The 19,794-nt window shown below is 34.4% G+C and overlaps 5 protein-coding genes across 10 annotated transcripts; 4 read left to right on the plus strand and 1 right to left on the minus strand.

The window, feature by feature from the left end:
* Positions 1-523: 523 nt before the first annotated feature.
* On the plus strand, positions 524-4,751 carry LOC131612062 (DEAD-box ATP-dependent RNA helicase 7-like). The gene is made up of 14 exons (XM_058883881.1): positions 524-1,016; positions 1,482-1,616; positions 1,705-1,845; positions 2,010-2,121; positions 2,217-2,287; positions 2,374-2,528; positions 2,628-2,739; positions 2,860-2,961; positions 3,048-3,108; positions 3,183-3,351; positions 3,419-3,515; positions 3,620-3,714; positions 3,826-3,959; positions 4,059-4,751. Exons 1-14 carry the CDS (start codon positions 675-677, stop codon positions 4,271-4,273), a joined length of 1,941 nt encoding a protein of 646 aa, XP_058739864.1. The 5' UTR covers positions 524-674; the 3' UTR covers positions 4,274-4,751.
* A 997-nt stretch (positions 4,752-5,748) lies between these two features.
* LOC131643515 (cytochrome P450 704C1-like) lies at positions 5,749-7,939 on the plus strand. Its single transcript, XM_058913755.1, has 4 exons — positions 5,749-6,106; positions 6,278-7,105; positions 7,263-7,466; positions 7,606-7,939. Exons 1-4 carry the CDS (start codon positions 5,792-5,794, stop codon positions 7,789-7,791), a joined length of 1,533 nt encoding a protein of 510 aa, XP_058769738.1. The 5' UTR covers positions 5,749-5,791; the 3' UTR covers positions 7,792-7,939.
* A 154-nt stretch (positions 7,940-8,093) lies between these two features.
* On the plus strand, positions 8,094-11,534 carry LOC131643514 (cytochrome P450 704C1-like). 2 transcript variants are annotated; one of them, XM_058913753.1, is made up of 5 exons: positions 8,094-8,815; positions 9,614-9,855; positions 10,015-10,842; positions 10,947-11,150; positions 11,290-11,534. In XM_058913753.1, the coding sequence occupies exons 1-5, from the start codon at positions 8,722-8,724 to the stop codon at positions 11,470-11,472; spliced, it is 1,551 nt and encodes a 516-aa protein (XP_058769736.1). In that variant the 5' UTR covers positions 8,094-8,721; the 3' UTR covers positions 11,473-11,534. The 2 variants fall into 2 exon arrangements, with proteins under 2 accessions (XP_058769736.1, XP_058769737.1); XM_058913754.1 differs by having other exon boundaries at positions 9,645-9,855.
* Positions 11,535-11,580: 46 nt separating this feature from the next.
* Positions 11,581-14,318, minus strand: LOC131643516 (alpha-L-fucosidase 1-like). Its single transcript, XM_058913756.1, has 3 exons — positions 13,566-14,318; positions 13,135-13,374; positions 11,581-12,589 (listed from the first exon to the last, which is right to left on the minus strand). The coding sequence occupies exons 1-3, from the start codon at positions 14,111-14,113 to the stop codon at positions 11,899-11,901; spliced, it is 1,479 nt and encodes a 492-aa protein (XP_058769739.1). The 5' UTR covers positions 14,114-14,318; the 3' UTR covers positions 11,581-11,898.
* An 887-nt stretch (positions 14,319-15,205) lies between these two features.
* On the plus strand, positions 15,206-19,381 carry LOC131643517 (squamosa promoter-binding-like protein 3). 5 transcript variants are annotated; one of them, XR_009296228.1, is made up of 5 exons: positions 15,206-15,790; positions 15,893-15,945; positions 16,196-16,674; positions 16,876-17,787; positions 17,894-19,381. XR_009296228.1 is itself a non-coding variant. In XM_058913758.1 (4 exons), exons 3-4 carry the CDS (start codon positions 17,948-17,950, stop codon positions 18,881-18,883), a joined length of 543 nt encoding a protein of 180 aa, XP_058769741.1. In that variant the 5' UTR covers positions 15,281-15,945; positions 16,196-16,674; positions 16,876-17,947; the 3' UTR covers positions 18,884-19,377. The 5 variants fall into 5 exon arrangements, 2 of the variants coding, with proteins under 2 accessions (XP_058769741.1, XP_058769742.1); XR_009296229.1 differs by having other exon boundaries at positions 15,217-15,790; positions 16,196-16,314; positions 16,575-16,674; positions 16,876-19,381; XR_009296227.1 differs by having other exon boundaries at positions 15,210-15,790; positions 16,876-19,381.
* The last annotated feature ends 413 nt before the right edge of the window (positions 19,382-19,794 follow it).

The following is a 19,794-nucleotide window of genomic DNA, read 5'->3' on the forward strand; positions in this document are numbered from 1 at the left end:
TTTAACTTGTATCCCTTCAAGATCACAATCATCTCCTTCTCCATAATCACTTGTCTCGTCCTCTTCTACTTCAATAGCATTACCTTCATCTTCTCCAGTAACAGCACTTTTGTATGACGTATTATTTTTCTTTGACGGATGCTGCAAATCCATCAACATCTTCTGCTTCCTTGTTGACTCTATTCCTTGATCAATATTCATACTATCCTCCACCTGCTCCGGGGGCTTAGGGGGCGGCACCGGTGTAAGAACCGGTGCAAGCTCCGACATATCTCAGAAAACCAGAAGAAAAAACCCTAGGGAAGCCAAAGTTTCTCTCTCTAAGTTTCTCTCTCTAAGTTTGTCCTATTTTCTTTCTTCTATATATCATCATTAAAAAAAATATAATTACATTTATAAATATTTAATGATCATAGTTTGCATTAAAAATTCCTTTTTGTCCTATTTTCTTTCTTCTAGAATAAGAAAGTTAGCATAAAAAGAGAATCGGATTGATTTGAAGAAAGTTTCCAAATCAACAAATCACACAACCGAAAACCTCGACGCTGCTCACTCCTCTTTCTTCTCCATCTTCCACACGAACCAGATGATTCCATCACTGCCAACAACATCACCAAAAGATCCAATCTTGCCACCCATTTGAATCCCTTCATTCCATACCAAAATGCTGTTTCATGGTAGAACACCGACAAGAACAAACACAAAACTTCAGAGTTAAGACAATGACGACAACCAATGGGGATGAAAACGAGAATAGTTTAGAATTGGTTGAGCCAAAAGGTTCTAGAGAGGAGAAGGAGAAGAACAGGAAGAAGAAAAAAGCGAAATCTGTTGAGTCTCTGGTAATGGAGAAGAAGGTGGAGGATCATAATGCGGTTTCGAAGTTTAAAATATCGGAGCCGTTGAGAGAGAAGTTGAAGGAAAAGGGAATCGAGTCGTTGTTTCCTATTCAGGCAATGACGTTTGATACCATTCTGCATGGGTTTGATTTGGTTGGTAGAGCTCGCACTGGTCAGGTGTCTTTCTCTTTTCGATTTATTTTCCTTTTATTTATCTATCTATCTATGTAGCGCGACATGTTAGATTGAAAGTGTGTCTGTCTATTAGTCTCTCGTGTTTGTGTCAGTGTTTCATGTTTATTTGTTATAGAAGTGTTAAAGTTGTGTGTAATTCAGTTCATTTTGTTGTCGTGTATTGTATTTGTAAGTTCATAATTAAGTAGTCTTTCTTAGGAGGAATGTGATTATTTGTTGTTACATAGTTAGTTGACAAACAGCTTCATTAATAACTCATAATATCAGCTCTTATCATATAGTTGCACCTGATTACATATAATTTATTCATTTTTTTTCAAATTATTATCGGTGTTGACGTGTCAGTGTCGTGTTTCCGGTGTCTAGGTTTTTATGATATAAGATAAGTTCAAATAAGTCAATCCAAATGGATAAATATCTGAATTGTCTACTTTTGGGAAACTGCAGGGTAAAACTCTTGCCTTTGTGTTGCCAATTATAGAATCTATAACAAACGGTCCGGCAAAAGCATCGAGAAAGACTGGTGATGGGAGGCCGCCGAGTGTTCTTGTGCTTTTACCTACGAGGGAATTGGCCTGTCAGGTAGGTACATGCACTATTTGTACTTGTGTTTGCATTGCTGGCTGGATGTTATTCTGTCTCTTACTGTGTGTGGAGTGTTGTGCATTAGGTGAATGCTGATTTTGAAGTTTATGGTGCGGCAATGGGATTGACTTCTTGTTGTTTGTATGGAGGAGCTTCTTATCAAGCTCAAGAGATTAAGCTTAAGAGAGGTGTGGACATTGTTATTGGTACACCGGGCCGCATAAAGGTAATTATCGTGTAATACTAGTTGGTTTTATGTAGCTGTTTTCTTGTTTCTTGATATGAATATCAATTCTTGCAAGAGTATATATTGGAAGAAAGATTGTCTGTCAAGACAATATTTGGAAGAAAAAAAGTTTATTTGTTTCCTTGTTGAATGGCCTGTTGTAGGATCATTTAGAGCGGGGGAAAATTGACCTGAGCCAACTAAAGTTCCGTGTCCTCGATGAAGCAGATGAGATGCTGAGGATGGGTTTCTTTGAAGATGTTGAATTGATCCTTGGTGTGTTTTACATTTATCTATTTTTTTGTGTTCTCAATTTGCAGCAATTTGTGTCTTGAACTCACTGTCGAACAATTTATTCCTTATTTTCGCAGGTAAGGTTAAAAATGTAGGTAAAGTTCAGACGCTTCTTTTTAGTGCTACTTTGCCAGACTGGGTTAAGCATGTATGTTTCTAAGTGATAACTTCTTTATGCTGATTCGATTTTATATTACGAGTCTTTTGACGTTATCGTATTTATACATTTGCCAGATTGCTAAAAAATTTCTTAAGCCAGATAAGGAAACTGCTGATCTTGTTGGAGATACAAAAATGAAGGCCAGTACCAGTGTTAGGCATATTATTCTTCCTTGTACCGGCTCTGCCAGGTCCCAGCTTATCCCAGACATTATTCTCTTTTACAGCAGGTGATTTTAACGATTCAATTTTCAATTATCTTCTGATTAGATAAATCTATCTTCCGGTTGAATTCAAATGTCATTATTTGGTATACTGTTCTGATATAGTGGAGGTCGAACAATTATATTCACGGAGACAAAGGAATCAGCATCTCAGCTCGCAGAGTTGTTGCCTGGAGCAAAAGCACTCCACGGCGACATACAGCAAGCACAACGTGAAGTAAGTTATTAATGAATTTTGATCAAATGATGTGTTTATTTTTTTTTTATTTTTTATTTTACGAGAGTGAGTGTGGCGCCTGTATTTTCTTCTCTCTTAATTTTGTCCTGTAACTTGCAGGTTACTTTGTCTGCCTTTAGGTCTGGGAAATTCATGACATTAGTTGCGACTAATGTGGCTGCGCGGGGTCTGGATATTAACGATGTTCAGTTAATTATTCAGGTACTTTTTATGCGTATACATATGATACTATGGATCATTACTATATTCATCTCAACATTGTTTTCTGATAATTGTACTTTGTTTAGTGTGAACCTCCAAGGGATGTTGAAGCCTATATCCATCGTTCTGGGCGCACGGGAAGAGCAGGTATTCATTTTATTTTGCTTTACATTGGGAATCTGGTATAGGGGTTATACAACAGTTTGGTTTTATATTTGCAGGTAACACTGGAGTTGCTGTAATGCTTTATGATCCAAGGAGGTCGAATATATCTAAAATCGAGAGAGAGTCGGGTGTTAAATTTGAACATGTTTCTGCTCCTCAGGCTAATGATATTGCCAAAGCTATTGGCGCAGAAGCTGCAGAAATGATAACTCAAGTGTCTGATAGGTTTGTTTTTTATTTGCATATTGTGTGTAATGCTTTGTTTGGCTCTTAAAATATGTCAAAAATGCAGTGTGATTCCTGCATTCAAGTCTGCGGCTGAAGATCTTTTAAATAACTCCGGTTTATCGGTCGTTGATTTACTTGCAAAGGCTCTTGCCAAGGCTGTTGTAAGTCAATGTTCTTCCTCATTTTCTCCATTCGTTTTTTTTTTCTTGCTATTTCTTAAAGAAAAAGTATCAAATACATCTGAGGTTTATGATCTAATGTGTAGGGTTATACAGAGATCAAGAAAAGATCTCTATTAACTTCTATGGAGAACTATGTTACATTACTTCTTGAGACCGGGAGACCTATCTTTACGCCAACGTAAGAACTTTATACAAACAACTTTGGTTAGAAATTACGTATTCTATTCAAGTGTCAATTGTTTCAACCCTTTGAATTAGTTTGACATATTCTTTCATTGGTTGTTGTCAGTTTTGCATACAAAATGTTGAGGAGGATTTTGCCTGAAGAGAAGGTTGAGGCTGTGAAAGGTCTTACTATCACTGCAGATGGAAATGGTGTAGTTTTTGATGTACTAGCTGAAGATTTAGATACATATCTTGCTGGTAGATAAACTTTCATGGATCATCACTAGTAAAGATTATGGTTAGACATTGCGTTTTTATTTTGGTAATAACTTAAACTCAATAATATTTGTCTTTCAGGTAAGAAAAATGCCTCTGATGTAAGTTTAGAGGTGTTAAAAGCTTTGCCTCGTCTGCAACAGAGAGATCAATCAAGAGGCGGCAGATTTGGAGATGGCAGTGGTCGTGGTGGGAGAAGTGGTGGTGGTGGCGGCAGGAATGGTAGATTTTCAGGTGATAGGTTTGCGAACGGTGGTGGTAGAGGTCGTGGCAACTGGGGTGGGAAAAGATGGTGAAGTCTACTTTATGTTTAATATGAGAACATAACTGCATGAGGCTTCAATGAAGATTACTAGTTTAGTTGTGAGCGATGTAGCACCGACACCTCTAAAAATAGTATGTTTGTGTCGGACACTGAGACGACACCGACATTGTGATTATGTTCTATTTATTTATTTTTTCAAATTATTATCAGTGTCGACGTGTCGGTGTCGTGTCTGGTGTCTCCGTACTTCTAGGTTGTGAGTGATATGATGAAGCTGACAGGGATGTTCATTTTGTTCATGTTGGAACTTTAACTGCACGATGCTTAGTTAGGTATAACTTGTGATTCAAGTTTAGAGATGAGCTCAATGTGTCTCCACAATCCATTAACATAATTTATTTTAGGTATAGTATTTTAGTTTAAACAGAGAGGTATAGGGTTAATTTTTTATTCATACCACTATTTTCCCCATGTATGGTTAGAGTTTTTATATGAATGAGAATGGTGATGAAAGGAATATTTTTTCTTTTTTATTTATTTTTTATCCTTTTTTTGTTTTATCATTTTTTTTGTTCTTTTTTAACTCAGCTGTGAAAGTTTACTTCCTTCCCAAGTTTTTAACTAGTGGTCACAAAACATGAAGGTTCATTATTGAACTCAGCTAGAATATAAATAATGAAAAGTTTGCTTTAAAAAACATAATCATCTTTTTAATAATTAAAGAATTTATCCAACTTAAACTCATGTGTACCAAAGAATTTACCATAGTTAAAAATAAAATTAAAAAAAAAACTACAAATCAAATAGTATATTTTAAAATTTCCTTGGGCATCCAATTTCAAATGAAATTGGCTTGGTGGCTTTTGTTATCTAATCAATTTCATTTCAACTTTCTGCTATATAATAAAGCAATTATGTTAATATTTGGGTTTATTTAAATTTATTTATTGACATAAATTTAGAGATACTGATTAGGAAATTTTATCAAAATGCACATTTCAATTTCATAAAATAAATTAATTTATTTTTAATAGTTTTTCAAAATAACTTATAAAAATAATTTATGACATATAAAAAAATTTAAATATATGAATTTTTTATAAAAATAATTTGTTCAAATTTATTTTGATAAATACATGTATTATAAATCACAAGATAAGTTGTTTATCTAAACAGAGATCTTTAGTCTAATATGGTATGTTAATTTCGTGAATGTTTAGAACAAGAAATCCGATTATCTATTTTCTAAACTCTCTAGTGTCGGGTCCGATATGAAAATTATATTAATTTCAAGGAGTTTTAGGCGATTGTATATTTATAACAAGATTATAAATACACGTTTAGTATATGAAAACTCTAGCCAAAATGGAAAGCATTGTTAGTTGAATGAATTTCCAAATATGAAAATTCCATTTCGTATCGTTCACTCCATAATTTAATGCATGCAATCATCTCATCATCAAACTTAATATCATACCATTAATCATGCAACCTATAAAAAAGAATCACATCATTTTATAAATCTAACAAAAAAAAGAAGGCAAAAGCAATGGCATTCACTGATTTTCTCTTTGCACTGAAACCTCATTTTCTTCCAATACTAATAGCTACTATTGTTTTAGTTACTTATATAATCAAAATTCATGGATGTAGATTTTTGGACAAGAAAAGAAAATATCACCCTGTTGGTGGCACAGTCATACACCAACTCTTCAACTTCCATAGGCTGCTTGAGTACATGACTGACCTTACAATTAAGAGAAAAACTTACAGCTTGCTTAGCTTCACTAGAAGTGAAGTCTACACTTCAGATCCTGCCAATGTTGAGCATATGCTGGTTACGAACTTCTCAAACTACGGCAAGGTCAGTGTCGTGTCTGGGTAGCACTATACTTGGCGCGTGTCAAATATTTGACACCTGACACATATTATTATATATATATATATATATATTTTTAAAATTATTATTAGTATCAAAGGGTTTAGTTTAAGGTCGTGTCTGATGTCTGTGTAAAAATATTTTAATCTATTGCAGGGTTGGTATCACCACAACGTCCTGACAGACCTACTGGGAGATGGTATATTTACGGTAGATGGAGAGAAGTGGAGACATCAGAGAAAATCGGCAAGCTATCAATTCTCGACTAAGTTATTGAGGGAGTTCAGCGGCTCGGTGTTCAAATCCAATGCTGTCAAACTTGCAGGGATAGTGTCCGAAGCAGCAATCTCAAACAATATCATTGAGCTGCAGGACTTGTTCATGAAGTCAGCTTTAGATTCTGTATTCAAAGTTATCCTTGGTGTTGAACTCGACACAATGTGTGGAACATATAGAGAAGGAACACAATTCTCCAATGCTTTTGATGAAGCAAGTGCTGCTATCATGTTTCGGTATGTTAACTTTCTCTGGAAGGTTCAGCGGTTCTTGAACATCGGTTCGGAAGCAGTACTAAAGAAAAGCCTAAAAGTGATTGACGAATACGTGTATAAATTAATCAGAAGCAAGATTGAGCAATCTCAAAAGCCACAAGATAACTCTATTGGATTGAAAGGAGACATTTTGTCAAGGTTTCTCGATTTGAATGAGACAGATCCAAAGTATCTTAAAGACATTATTTTGAGTTTTATCATTGCAGGGAAAGATACAACAGCAATCACTCTTTCTTGGTTTCTTTACCAACTATGCAAGAATCCTCATGTGCAGGAAAAGATTGCACAAGAGATTAGGGAGGCGACAAAAGTAGAAAATGGATCAATCATTGATGAACTTGCTGCTAAAGTAACCGATGAAAGCATGGAAAAGATGCAGTATCTGCATGCAGCTTTGACCGAGACACTCAGGCTCCATCCAGCGCTTCCAGTGGTATTGCATCTGTTTCGAAATACAAATTACAAGTTTTGTATGAATTAGTGTCATTGTCGTGTCGTGGTGGTCCATGCCAAAGTTTGTACTTCATAGATCGGTGTTGGTGTTGATGGTTGATCCTCTAACTGATTTAATGTTATGGTGTTGTTTATAGGAAAGTAAGTATTGTTTTTCGGATGACAAATGGCCAGATGGATATAGTGTGAGGAAAGGTGATCTTGTTTCATTCCAACCATATGTAATGGGAAGGATGAAATTCTTGTGGGGTGAAGATGCTGAGAAATTTAGGCCAGAGAGATGGTTTGATGAAAATGGAAGTTTAAAGAAAGAAAGCTCTTTCAAGTTCACTGCCTTTCAGGTATGAAACATTCTATTATTGTTCTGCCAATTTCTTTCTAGAATTTATATAAATAACTTAACTAAGCGTTTATCGCATAAGCAATTATCGTAAGGACTCACGTCTATAACTTTACTACCATTGTGATTTCTTTGCACAGGCGGGTCCAAGAATTTGCCTTGGCAAAGAGTTTGCATACAGACAGATGAAAATATTTTCTGCAATTCTGTTAGGTAGCCACAGCTTCAAACTAGCAGACCAAATGAAATTGGTAAAATATAGAACCATGCTCACTCTGCAAATTGATGGTGGCCTGTATGCGTATGCTCTTAAGAGAAATATATAATGGCCTTACTATGACACACATTTACCACTGTATATGGCTGAAATATTGTTATGTATAGATTTACAACGCCATAGTATATGTGTTTGTTAGATTTACAATGCCACAGTATGTGTATAAATTATCACTTTATGAAATACTACTTTTGGTATAGATTTACAATGACAGGTGTTGGGATAACTTGTCACATAAGACAAGGTAATGGACATTAAGAAGGATATATTAAATTAGAGAGGGTTAAAATGAAATGAGAGTTTATAAATTGATCTAATTGATTTACAAAGAATGAAGAAAGTATATATATTTTTAGAAAGCCAACTAACTAATTAATTTTCAAAACTGCCAAGTTGTGAGAGTTTGCTTGTGTTGCAAGTCACTTATTTGTAACACAATCAAACTGTCACTATAGCTGAATTACATTTTCTAATGCTTCTTCTAATTCAGATCAACTAATCTTTTCATCCCTATCAATCATTTGAGACCTTGCCAACTTGCACTTATAGCTTGGTTAAAATATCTGTAAGTTATAGCTCAATTTTATAGTATTTAATCTTCAACTTTTCCTTGCCAACTTGGTCTCTTAAGAAATGATTTTTTTTTATATGTTTGCTCCTTCCATGGCTCATTGTATAATTTACTAGATCAGTTGTTGATTTGTTATCAACTAACAACTTGATCTTCATAACTTCACTAACATTCAACTCTTCCAAATTCCAATAGCATTTCAATCCAGGATTCGAAGGAGGTTATGACATACTTTGCTTCACAACATGATACAGATACTATCTCTTGTTTATTTGAGCTTCACAAGTAGTCTGCTTTACATTTTTGTGTCATCGTGAATTCATGATCTCCTCCCCAATCTAAATCTTTGCCTCCCTTATCGGGTTCTTCTAATTTGGCATGAGTACTCCATAGTCCGCAGAGCCTATAATGTATTTGAGGATCATTTTGGATACAATTAAATGGCATGATCTTGGTTCCTCCATGAATATTCTTACCAAGCTCACACCACAACAAATATCAGGTATAATGTCGCATTAGTACTTTAATGAACCTATGTTTTTCTTCTACAAGGTTCCATCCACCAGTTCATTATTTGCGTCCTTCAATTGGATGTCGTTTCCATGGGAGTAATTGCAGGATTGCTATTTCTCATCTTGAATTTCTTCAAAATATCTTTTACACATTTCTTCTGTTACAAGAAGACAAAATGTTGTATTTACAAACTCAATACCTAGAAAATAAGCCAAGTCTCCTAGGTCTGACATTTCTTCATGTTGGTCTTGAATTTTGTCACTTTAATTTTATTTGATCTTGTTATCAAAAGATCATCCATAAAATAAGTTATTTATTTAAACAGAAGAGAAACGTTAGTCCAATATAATATGTTAATTGTACAATGGTAGAAACAAAAATCGCGGTTGCTCGTTATCTTAAAACTCCTTAGAAAGTGACCATATAACGTTAAAAGGTTATTTAGGTACGAAAATTATATTAATGTCAAGGAATTTTAGGCAATTGTATATTTATAAATACACGTTTTGTATGAAAACTCTAGCCAAAATGGAAAGCATTGTTAGGTGAATGAATTTCAAAATGTGAACATTGTACTGTATTTTGTATCTTTCACTCCATAATTTAATGCATGCAATCATCATCATTGTCAAGCTCAATATCTTATCTTTTATCACGCACGTATAAAAAAGAATCACATTATTTTATATTTCATACAAAAAAATACAAGCAAAAGCAATGAAATTCATTGATTTTCTCTTTGCACTGAAACCTCTTTTTCCAATACTAATAGCTACTACTGTTTTAGTTACTTATATCATCAAAATTCATGGAAGTAGATTTTTGGACAAGAAAAGAAGATATCACCCAGTTGCTGGCACAGTGATACATCTACTCTTCAACTTCCATAGGCTGCTTGAGTACATGACTGACCTTACAATTAGGAGAAAAACTTACAGCTTGCTTAGCTTCACTAGAAGTGCAGTCTACACTTCAGATCCTGCTAATGTTGAGCATATGCTGGTTACAAACTTTTCAAACTACGGCAAGGTCAGTGTCGTATCTGGTGTCTGTCTAGCACTATACTTGGCGCATGTTAAATATCTAACCCTGACACATATTATTATGCTTTTTCAAATTATTATCAATATCAAAGTGTTAACTTCGTGTTGTGTCAGTGTTTATGTCAAAACATTTTAACTATTGCAGGGTCGGTATCACCATGATGTCCTGACAGATCTACTGGGAGATGGTATATTCACGGTGGATGGAGAGAAGTGGCAACATCAACGGAAATCAGCAAGCTATCAATTCTCGACTAAGTTATTGAGAGAATTCAGCGGCTCAGTGTTCAAATCCAATGCTGTCAAACTTGCAAGGATAGTGTCCGAAGCAGCAATCTCAAACAATATCATTGAGCTGCAGGACTTGCTCATGAAGTCAACTCTAGATTCTGTATTCAAAGTTATCCTTGGTGTAGAACTGGACACAATGTGTGGAACATATAGAGAAGGAACACAATTTTCCAAAGCTTTTGATGAAGCAAGTGCTGCTATCATGTTTCGGTATGTTAACTTTCTCTGGAAGGTTCAGCGGTGCTTGAACATCGGTTCGGAAGCAGTACTAAAGAAAAGCCTAAAAGTGATCGACGAATACGTGTATAAATTAATCAGAAGCAAGATTGAGCAATCTCAAAATCCACAAGATAACTCTCTTGGATTGAAAGGAGACATTTTGTCAAGGTTTCTCGAATTAAATGAGACAGATCCAAAGTACCTTAAAGACATTATTTTGAGTTTTATCATTGCAGGAAAAGATACAACAGCAATCACTCTTTCCTGGTTTCTTTACCAACTGTGCAAGAATCCTCATGTGCAGGAAAAGATTGCACAAGAGATTAGGGAGGCAACAAAAGTAGAAAATGGATCAACTATTGACAATCTTGCGGCTCAAGTAACCGATGAAAGCATGGAAAAGATGAAGTATCTGCATGCAGCATTGACCGAGACACTCAGGCTGCATCCACCAGTTCCATTGGTATTACACCCGAGTTGTTCACTTTATAACTAAAAGACTTGAATTTGAGTCGGTGACGAGTGGTTGATCCTCTAACTAATTTTATGTTATGATGTTGTTTATAGGAAAGCAAGTATTGTTTTTTGGATGACAAATGGCCGGATGGATATAATGTGAGGAAAGGTGATCTTGTTTCATTCCAACCATATGTGATGGGAAGGATGAAATTCTTATGGGGTGAAGATGCTGAGATTTTTAGGCCAGAGAGATGGTTTGATGAAAATGGAAATTTAAAGAGAGAAAGCTCTTTTAAATTTACAGCTTTCCAGGTAAGAAACATTCTATTATTGTTTTACCGGTTTCTTTCTGGAATTTAGATATATAACTTGACTAGGCGTTTATCGCGTACGCGGTTATCGTAAGTTCTAATGTATATAACTTTACCATCATTGTAATTTCTTCACACAGGCGGGTCCAAGAATTTGCCTTGGCAAAGAGTTTGCATACAGACAGATGAAGATATTTTGTGCAATTCTGTTAGGTAGCCACAGCTTCAAACTAGCATACCAAAACAAATTGGTAAAATATAGAACAATGCTCACTCTGCAAATTGATGGTGGCCTGCATGTATATGCTTTTAAGAGAAATTAATAATGGCCTTACTATGGCACAAATTTACCATATATGGGAAAGTGAATGGTTATTATTCAATACATTTTGCCACATAGATTTCTTGTTTTTGATGTCATATTTATCTCGTAACAAAAGCATTTTCCTCGTCGAAGAAAATATTATTCAATACTGATAAACATACACCCCTTTTTCATACATTACCTGGACACTCGGTTAACCATGTGTAAAAAACGTGGCTAACTCAGTTGAACAAATGGTTAGCTCAATTTCCATTGTAAAGTGTAGTAAACTTATATAGTGAATTAACTACAATTTTGACTGAGAATTGAAGTAATCATCTGATCAATTGAATTAACCATTTTTTTTCACATAGTTAACCAAGTGTCGCACCACTGTACGAAAAAATTAGTGTACATGAAACATTTTCCTATACGATTATCTTCTTCATGTCGCATTAAACCTTGAATGCCAAAAAGGATCAAAATACAAACCAATAGAAGAAATAAGAGGAACTCCTCTAGCTTCTATGAACCTAATCCTCACAACTTGAGCATGCACAACATCTCCATCAAGCCTATGAAGCCTCTTGTAACCAACTGTTGTCCCTTTGATTAACAATTTACTATCCACATAAATTTCATACTTCTTGATCCTTTGACCAAAACCAATTGCTTCTTGTATTCCAATCACATTAAACCTTAAACCTCCATCATTGCCCCAAATTTCAACCCAATGGTCCTCCTTTTCCTTATTATATTCCCTTGGGGCCCAATATGACCACAAATGGTCACTATCCAACATGTTTTCTGGTCCAAACCCTCCCTCTTTTCCTCCTCTTTGGCTACTAACTTTAACATAACAACCTTCTGCTACGTTCTTATGAAAAATTGTATTGATTGCAGTTCTAAATTCTTTTAACCTATGAGCATCGTTTTCGGATATAAGACCAGTTGTGTTAGGTGGTACATTGAGAATTAACAGGCAATTTCTACCAACTGAGGTGTAATAAATATCAAGTAGCTCACTTAGTTTCTTTGGTGATTCTGATTTATGCCAAAACCATCCTGGACGAATTGATACATCGCATTCTGCTGGTAGCCAATCGGTTCCTCTTGGATCACCAGTGTTCAGGTACCTGCATTTTTAAGCAATAATCCGCTAAATATTGACTCTAATATATAATAATTGTTGAATTGAGATCAGACGATTCAGATTTCAACATTAGTTTCACACAGTAGAACGATATTGGCAATCAATAATGGATGTATCTGATCTATATATAGACCAGATACATTAGTTGTTGAATGAACCATAAAAGTCAAATTTGGTTATAATAGCGACCAGAAGAAGTATGAATTATGATAAGAAGTTTGGTAAACCACAAAATTCTTGCTTTAGATTTAGTACACCTACTTTTGATTGTGAAAGGAGTATGGCTCACAAAAAGAATACAATTTCTTTACTCTTTCCTTTTTATTTGAGTGGAGTGAGAGCATGCACTATCTCATGTTTCTTTCCAATAAAGAAAAGTTTTAAATTCCACTGAAGCTTCACATTCCCTACCATTATCATTCTATCTATATTGATCACCATAGATTCAGTGTAAGTGGAAAAATATAAATCCAACAACTTTTTTTGCACGCTTTTACTTAAAAAAGAAAGAGAAAAAACATCACTTACTGCTCTATGCCTGGACTTCCAATTGCAAGAGAACTTCGATTAATGGTAGACCAACAAGTGTCCCCTGCCATCGCTTGTTCATTTCCTACCCATCTAACATCAGGTCCAGCATCTGAGAAAATATTGATAGAACTTTGCAACTCCTTCACCATTGAAAACCAATCTGAAAAATAGTATGACACATTTTTCGCCTTTGGATCTTTTGCTCCATCAAACCAAATTTCCCTCACATTTTGATATCTAAAAATAAATAACATAATGTTAATTTCCAAAATGAATGAATCCACATGATATGATATGCAGTCAAAACTACGTGCAAAACTATCATTAGCTCGTCGTGGAGTTAAAAAACGAGCCAGCTATAGTTCTGCATGCAGTTTTGACTGCATACATATTTAGATTGATATGCATAAGAGAAATTTGGAACTCACTTTTTAAGAAGCTCTTGCAATTGACCTAAGTAATATTCATTGTAAAGCAAATCATGACCATATCTAGAATCATGTCTATCCCAAGGTGAAAGATAGATCCCAACATCAATTCCTTTATCACTAGCTGCATTCACAAACTCTTGAACAACATCACCTTTACCATTTTGCCAAGGGCTACTAATGACAGAATGTTTGGTGTACTTAGAAGGCCATAGACAAAATCCATCATGATGTTTTGCAGTTAATATCATCAATGAAATTCCTGCTTCTTCAGCCACACTAGCCCATTGGGTTGTGTTGAGTCCAGTTGGATTGAATATTGATGGATTTTCATGGCCTGTACCCCATTCACTGTCACTGAATGTGTTGACACCGAAATGAAGGAACATTATGATTTCCCTTTGTTGCCATTTTAGCTGTGAGTAGGTTGGGAGTGGGAGAATTGGTAATGGTGGAGTTGGTAGTTGTTCTAGTGAAGAATTGCTTGGTTTGTTTAGGTGGAGGAATAGTGTGATAAATAGGAAAAAAGAACAATATAGTTTACACATGATGGTTTTGAATCAAAGGTTGTTCTTGTTTGGTTTTGTGTATTTAAGGTTTGAAGGAATAGTAGCAAAGGTTGAAAAATGTTGTGAATGGAGCTAAGACAGAGAGTAAGTTTGAAGATATCATGTTGTGTTATTGTCATGATCTTAGTGCATGACAACTTTACAATTGTTCACATGTTTTGGTTTCTGTTCACTTTCTACGAGGACAAAATAAAAGTTTGCTTCTATGAGTGGCATTCACTTGCATGTGGGGGTGTGTAAACCCATGTCACATGGTTAATTTACAAGGTAGTACTAATAAAATAGTACTACTAGTAATGATCAATCATTACTTCTTCGATAGGAAAATTCTAACCGGTGCCCTTAGGGCAATGATTAAGACTTTAAAAATAGTAAATTTATCTTGATAATCTGCATATTTAATGCTTCAAAAATTAAAATATTATATTTTCTATAAAATATTTTCTTTTTTTAGAATGCTTAACCGTTCACTACTAGAAATACATGATTTACCTGCGGAATTTCCTGCGGAAAATATTCTGCAGGTATACCTGCGGAATTTCCTGGGAAATAATTAAATAAGGTAAAGTTTCCTGTAGATTAACATTTCGCAGAAAATTCCGCAGGTATACCTGCGGAATTTGCTGCGGAAAATATATTTTGAATAAAAAACAAATCTATATTAAAAGATCCGCAGGTAATTTCGCAGGAACCTTTTCTGCGGATTTTGCTGCGGAATTTTTTATTGAACAAAACCAGACTAAATAACATAATCCGCAGGTAATTCCGCAGGAAAAGATTTTGCAGATTTATGTTTATATTATGTTTTATGATTTTTTAAATTATAAAATAATGTAAAATATTTTTATTTTAAAATAAAATGTTTTTTTTCAAACAAGTTTAATATATTTAAATGTTTTCAAAAAATAATAGTAATTTTTTTAAAATTTTGTGAAAGGTAGTTTTTAAATTTAATGTATTTCTTCCAAGAATGTATTTTAATAAAAAGTATGAAAATTAAAAAATATTGTATGACCAAAATTCTAATGGTGTAAATATATTCAATTAATATTTAAATAAAATATATGAAAATATTTTATGACCAAAACTTAAATGGTGTAAATTCGGGCAAAATGTAAAATGTGGGTGTCTAACTACAGTTTTAGTACATATTTGTATTTATAAATCTACTTTAAATAATAACTTGTTTATGTTTTATAAGTAGCAACTGAACCCAAAACCTTCTAATTACTTTAATGATGATTATTCATTTTATAAATGCTTTCATTTTCATGTATAACACTAAAACATATAAAAACAATATTAACTAATCCCAAAGAGCCTTATCACACACTAAAACACATACTTCAACTCAACCCTAACCTAAAACGAAACCTCACAGAAATTGAAATCCAACCTTCGCTAATACCTATCTTAGAAAATCGATCTTGAGAGAAATTGAAAACGAAACTTCATAAAATCTTGAGAGAAATTGAAAACGAAACCGCAGAGAATCGCTCTTGAGCAAGGTCTCATGAATCTCGTCATTTCCTCTTTCAACTCAGAGAATTACCCTAACTCTATATTCTAATTCTCTCACAACGATCTGAACTCTCGCAATTGCAACCACCGATCGAATCTTCGAACCCTAGCTTGTATTTCCCCCTTTCAACTCAGGTAAATTCATCTTTTGATCTTCCTAGTTTTGGTATGAAGTTTTCGATTTCTATTTCTATTATCGAACTCGGTAGGGTTTCACTGATTTTGTTATTGCTGTAGTTAAACTTGTGGGATTTTAATCAGTTGTTAGGAAAACGCTTACAAATAGGAAGGTATGAATGACTTTATTTCTTGACTCTTGTTCATGTTTCTATTTGGGGGATATCCTTGCCATTTTCCTCTGTTGTGAATGTTACCATAGATTCTGTTGTGAATGTTTTTCCTATTCGCGTGGCAAAATTTGAACAAATTGCTATTATCTGCGATCTGCATTTAACAAAACTCGATAATGATGATAATATGTTGAGGTTAATTTGTGAAATAAAGTAGTATTGTACAATGATTAGTGTTATTGTTCTGCAGGGCGCAGTTAGGTTAGTTCTTAATGGCTGCTACATCTGGGATAGCTGAAGAGGAAACACAAGTGTCTTCTAGTGACGAGATCGATCCAAGGCTGCTACATCATGTGATTTCACACAAATGTTTGATGCTCTGTCTTATCATGCTCATATTGCTTTTGTTCTTGTGTTTCTATTTGTATTTGCTTATGCAAGCAAGGTCCTTAATTTCCAGAAGAGGTAGTAAATAATAGAAAAATAAAAACAGAAAGAACCAATACAAATGAAGAACAAAGGAAAGAGAAAAAAATTTAACTTCAAGGTTTCTGTATCATAAATAACTAGAATAAACATAGAATTCTGAATTCCTAAAATATGTTTTCTGTCAATCATCGCCTTTGCAGGATCTCAGCAAACCTTACCTTTTATACGGCTAAATCTACGATTTCAGTTCACTTCGCTTGATGCAGAAGCACGACTCAAGGATAAGAGGATTTGATGAAGGTATGCTTCATTTGTTGCTATATAATAACTATTAGAATGTGCTTTCTATTAATGAGTATTTTCGGTGAAGGTATGCAATTTATATTACTTGTGAGATTCACATTAATGGCATGTGTTATACTACATCTGGTGCTTATTTGCATATGGAACTGGTGCTGGCAGTGTCATTTGTGCCTTTATATAGTTTTTTTATTATTGCAGTGTTTGGTTCTTATTGAGAAGAATGAGAGTTGCAGTGGTTGGTGCTGGGATTAGTGGTTTGGTTTCAGCTTATGTATTGGCCAAAGCTGGAGTGAATGTGGTTCTCTATGAGAAGGAAGATTACTTGGGAGGTCATGCAAAAACTGTTAATGCTGGTGGTGTTGATTTGGACCTTAGTTTCATGGTCTTCAATAGGGTAATAATCTAATTCATTTTCATCACATTTCTAATTACTTGTTCTTCTTGTTAATTAAATGCTCTACTACTTCAATTCTTCATAATTCATTTTGGTTTTGCTTAGTGAAGATTGAACTAAAAATAATAATCTTAGCTTTAACATTATCCAAAACAGTGAAAAGGGAAGTACTTTTTCATCTTGATATATAAGTTGTGAAAAGAGTTATTATTATTTTAATAGTTCTATTTTGTTCTCTTGTTTAAGTAGGTGTTGATTAACACTTAACATGAGAATTAGACAAGTTTTGATTCGGTTTTCATTAGTGGCAGGTAGCATTAACAGAATAAGTTTTAGGATATATAACCTAATTCCCTAATAAAAAAAGAAATTAAAAAGTGTAGCTTTTTGCCAAAATTATGTTAGCTCTTCTTCTAAACACTATATACCAAATTAAAATTATGATTTTATTAAGATATTTTTTGGACCAATAAGAACCATAGAATTTAAATCCATAGCAAAAGTTGGCATGTGGGCCCCACCAGTGGTCCTAACGTGACAGTTGCTTCATGCTAAATGTAGCATTCTCTGGCTAAAATATTTTGGTTAAGATGATGTTACTAAGGCAGTGAGAGCATGAATTGTTGCTTTTTTTTTACTATCTAGCTTAGATATATGGCAGGTTGTTATTGATTCATAACCTTTGACAGTGGCTGTACTTGCAGCTTTGTTATTTGGTGAGTCCATTGGAATTATCCGTGAATGTTTTGCGCGACCATTATTGTCTCAAATTTCGTTATCTCCGCAATATTTTCTGTTCATTATTTTTATATACATTTTCAGTAAAAACTTGACACAGTTTGAAGAAGAGAGTGAAGTTGAAGAAGCTTCTGAGGAATGATAATGAAGCTGATTCTCATAATAACGTTTTCTTTTGTTGTCTCAGTGATTAGATCTGAGACTGAGACTGAGAGTTTTTCACCTCTGTATATGTTGGAAAACGATGTCTTTTCAGCTCAAGTGTCTTCTTCTCAACCTGATCAATCTCTCATGGTTCCACTCACTCTTATTCAAGGAGCTGATTCTGAAGGAGCAGGTTTTTTCTTCTTCTCTCAAATGATTTCACCCTCATTATGCTATCATGTTTCTAGAATGTTAGTAATAGTATTAGTTATTGCGTAAGTAACATGATTAGGGTCTGTTGGAACTGAATTCACTCTTTTGAGCTTATATTTTACATGATCATAAGCTGTTTTCAGCTTATTTTCAAACAAGATATAAGCTACTTCATGACAAAGAAATGTGAAGAGACCATACCATACCTTACCACTTGTGGTTCTAATACATTCCCTCACACTATTCACACTTGTGATGTTTTACTATTTCTATATAAGAATCATTATATGCTCTTGTTCTCTTCCTCATATATGAATAGTACTACAACGTTTGAGTTTTCTTTATAGTTATAAACTATAACCTTTCTTTCTAGATCTCTTCCTTGAAGCCATGGAGACAAGAAGCTCAGAGAGAAAAAGAACTTGGAGGCAGAAAGAGGTGGTGAACAATCATGAAGAGATGGAACAGGATGATGAAGATGGAATGGATTTTGAAGAGGAGGAGGAAGGTAGAAAGAAGACGGTAGTAACAGATCTGTATAGTAAGAGTACAAGGTCCAAAGGTGGAGGGTCGAATATTCCACCTTGTTGTCAAGTGGAGAATTGTGATGCTGATCTAAGTGAAGCTAAGCAGTACCATCGGAGACATAAGGTGTGTGAGTATCATGCTAAGGCACCTGCCGTACACATTGCAGAGATGCAGCAAAGGTTTTGTTAGCAATGTAGCAGGTTCATAACCCTAATCTCTTTTAACTAAATCTTGAGTTTTCTGAATTTTTTTTATCAGTTGGATCAATCATTGTTGGTTCTATTTGAAATCTTTTTCTATTTTTGACAAGTTTAAATCTTTATTATGTATGGTACTTGTTTTTTGGGCTGTGTATGAAGACAATTTTGATGTTCATCTTATGACATCATACTAATCTATACAAATGTTTATGTTTCCAATTCATCACACCAAAATTTGTTTATAATTATTTGTCGGAATGAAGGCCGAGGAGAGTGGCAATTACTGGACTCAAGAGAGCTTTGACTGCCACTCAATTAACTAATCTTTTTAGTTTCAATGCACACAAATATATAGGTGAATTGAATCTCCATTTTATTTTTATATTATGATTACAGTCACATTATAAAAATATTTTAGATTTTTATAATGTTTCAAAAGTTTATATTTTTTTTAATTTGAGATAGAAATTACCTGCGGATTTAGTTTGCTGCGGATTTACCTGCGGAATTTTCCTGCGGATTTACCTGCTGAAAGTTTCCTGCGGATTTACCTGCGGAATTACCTGCGGAACTTGCTGCCGAAAATATTACCCACGAAGGTTTTAGCTGGGGACGTGAAGCCGCAGGAAAATCCGCAGGAAACGTGTTTCCTGCGGAAATTTAACTAAAATCTGCAGGAAAATCCGCAGGAAATTTGAGTATTTCTAGTAGTGGTTGCCCTGAGGGCACTAATTAGCAATACCCTTTTAAGTATGTCATTAAGCTTAAATAAGTAGAAGTTTATTTGAAAGGGTTGGTGGAAATATGTGTAATTAGGAGAAATTAAAGGAAAACAGAATATTGTGTGTCGGGTTAAGAATGGAAACTTCATCACTTATGATAGTATTATTTTGAATATTG

This window comes from Vicia villosa, linkage group LG1 (genome assembly GCF_029867415.1).
Source record: "Vicia villosa cultivar HV-30 ecotype Madison, WI linkage group LG1, Vvil1.0, whole genome shotgun sequence".
Taxonomy (NCBI): Eukaryota; Viridiplantae; Streptophyta; class Magnoliopsida; order Fabales; family Fabaceae; genus Vicia; species Vicia villosa.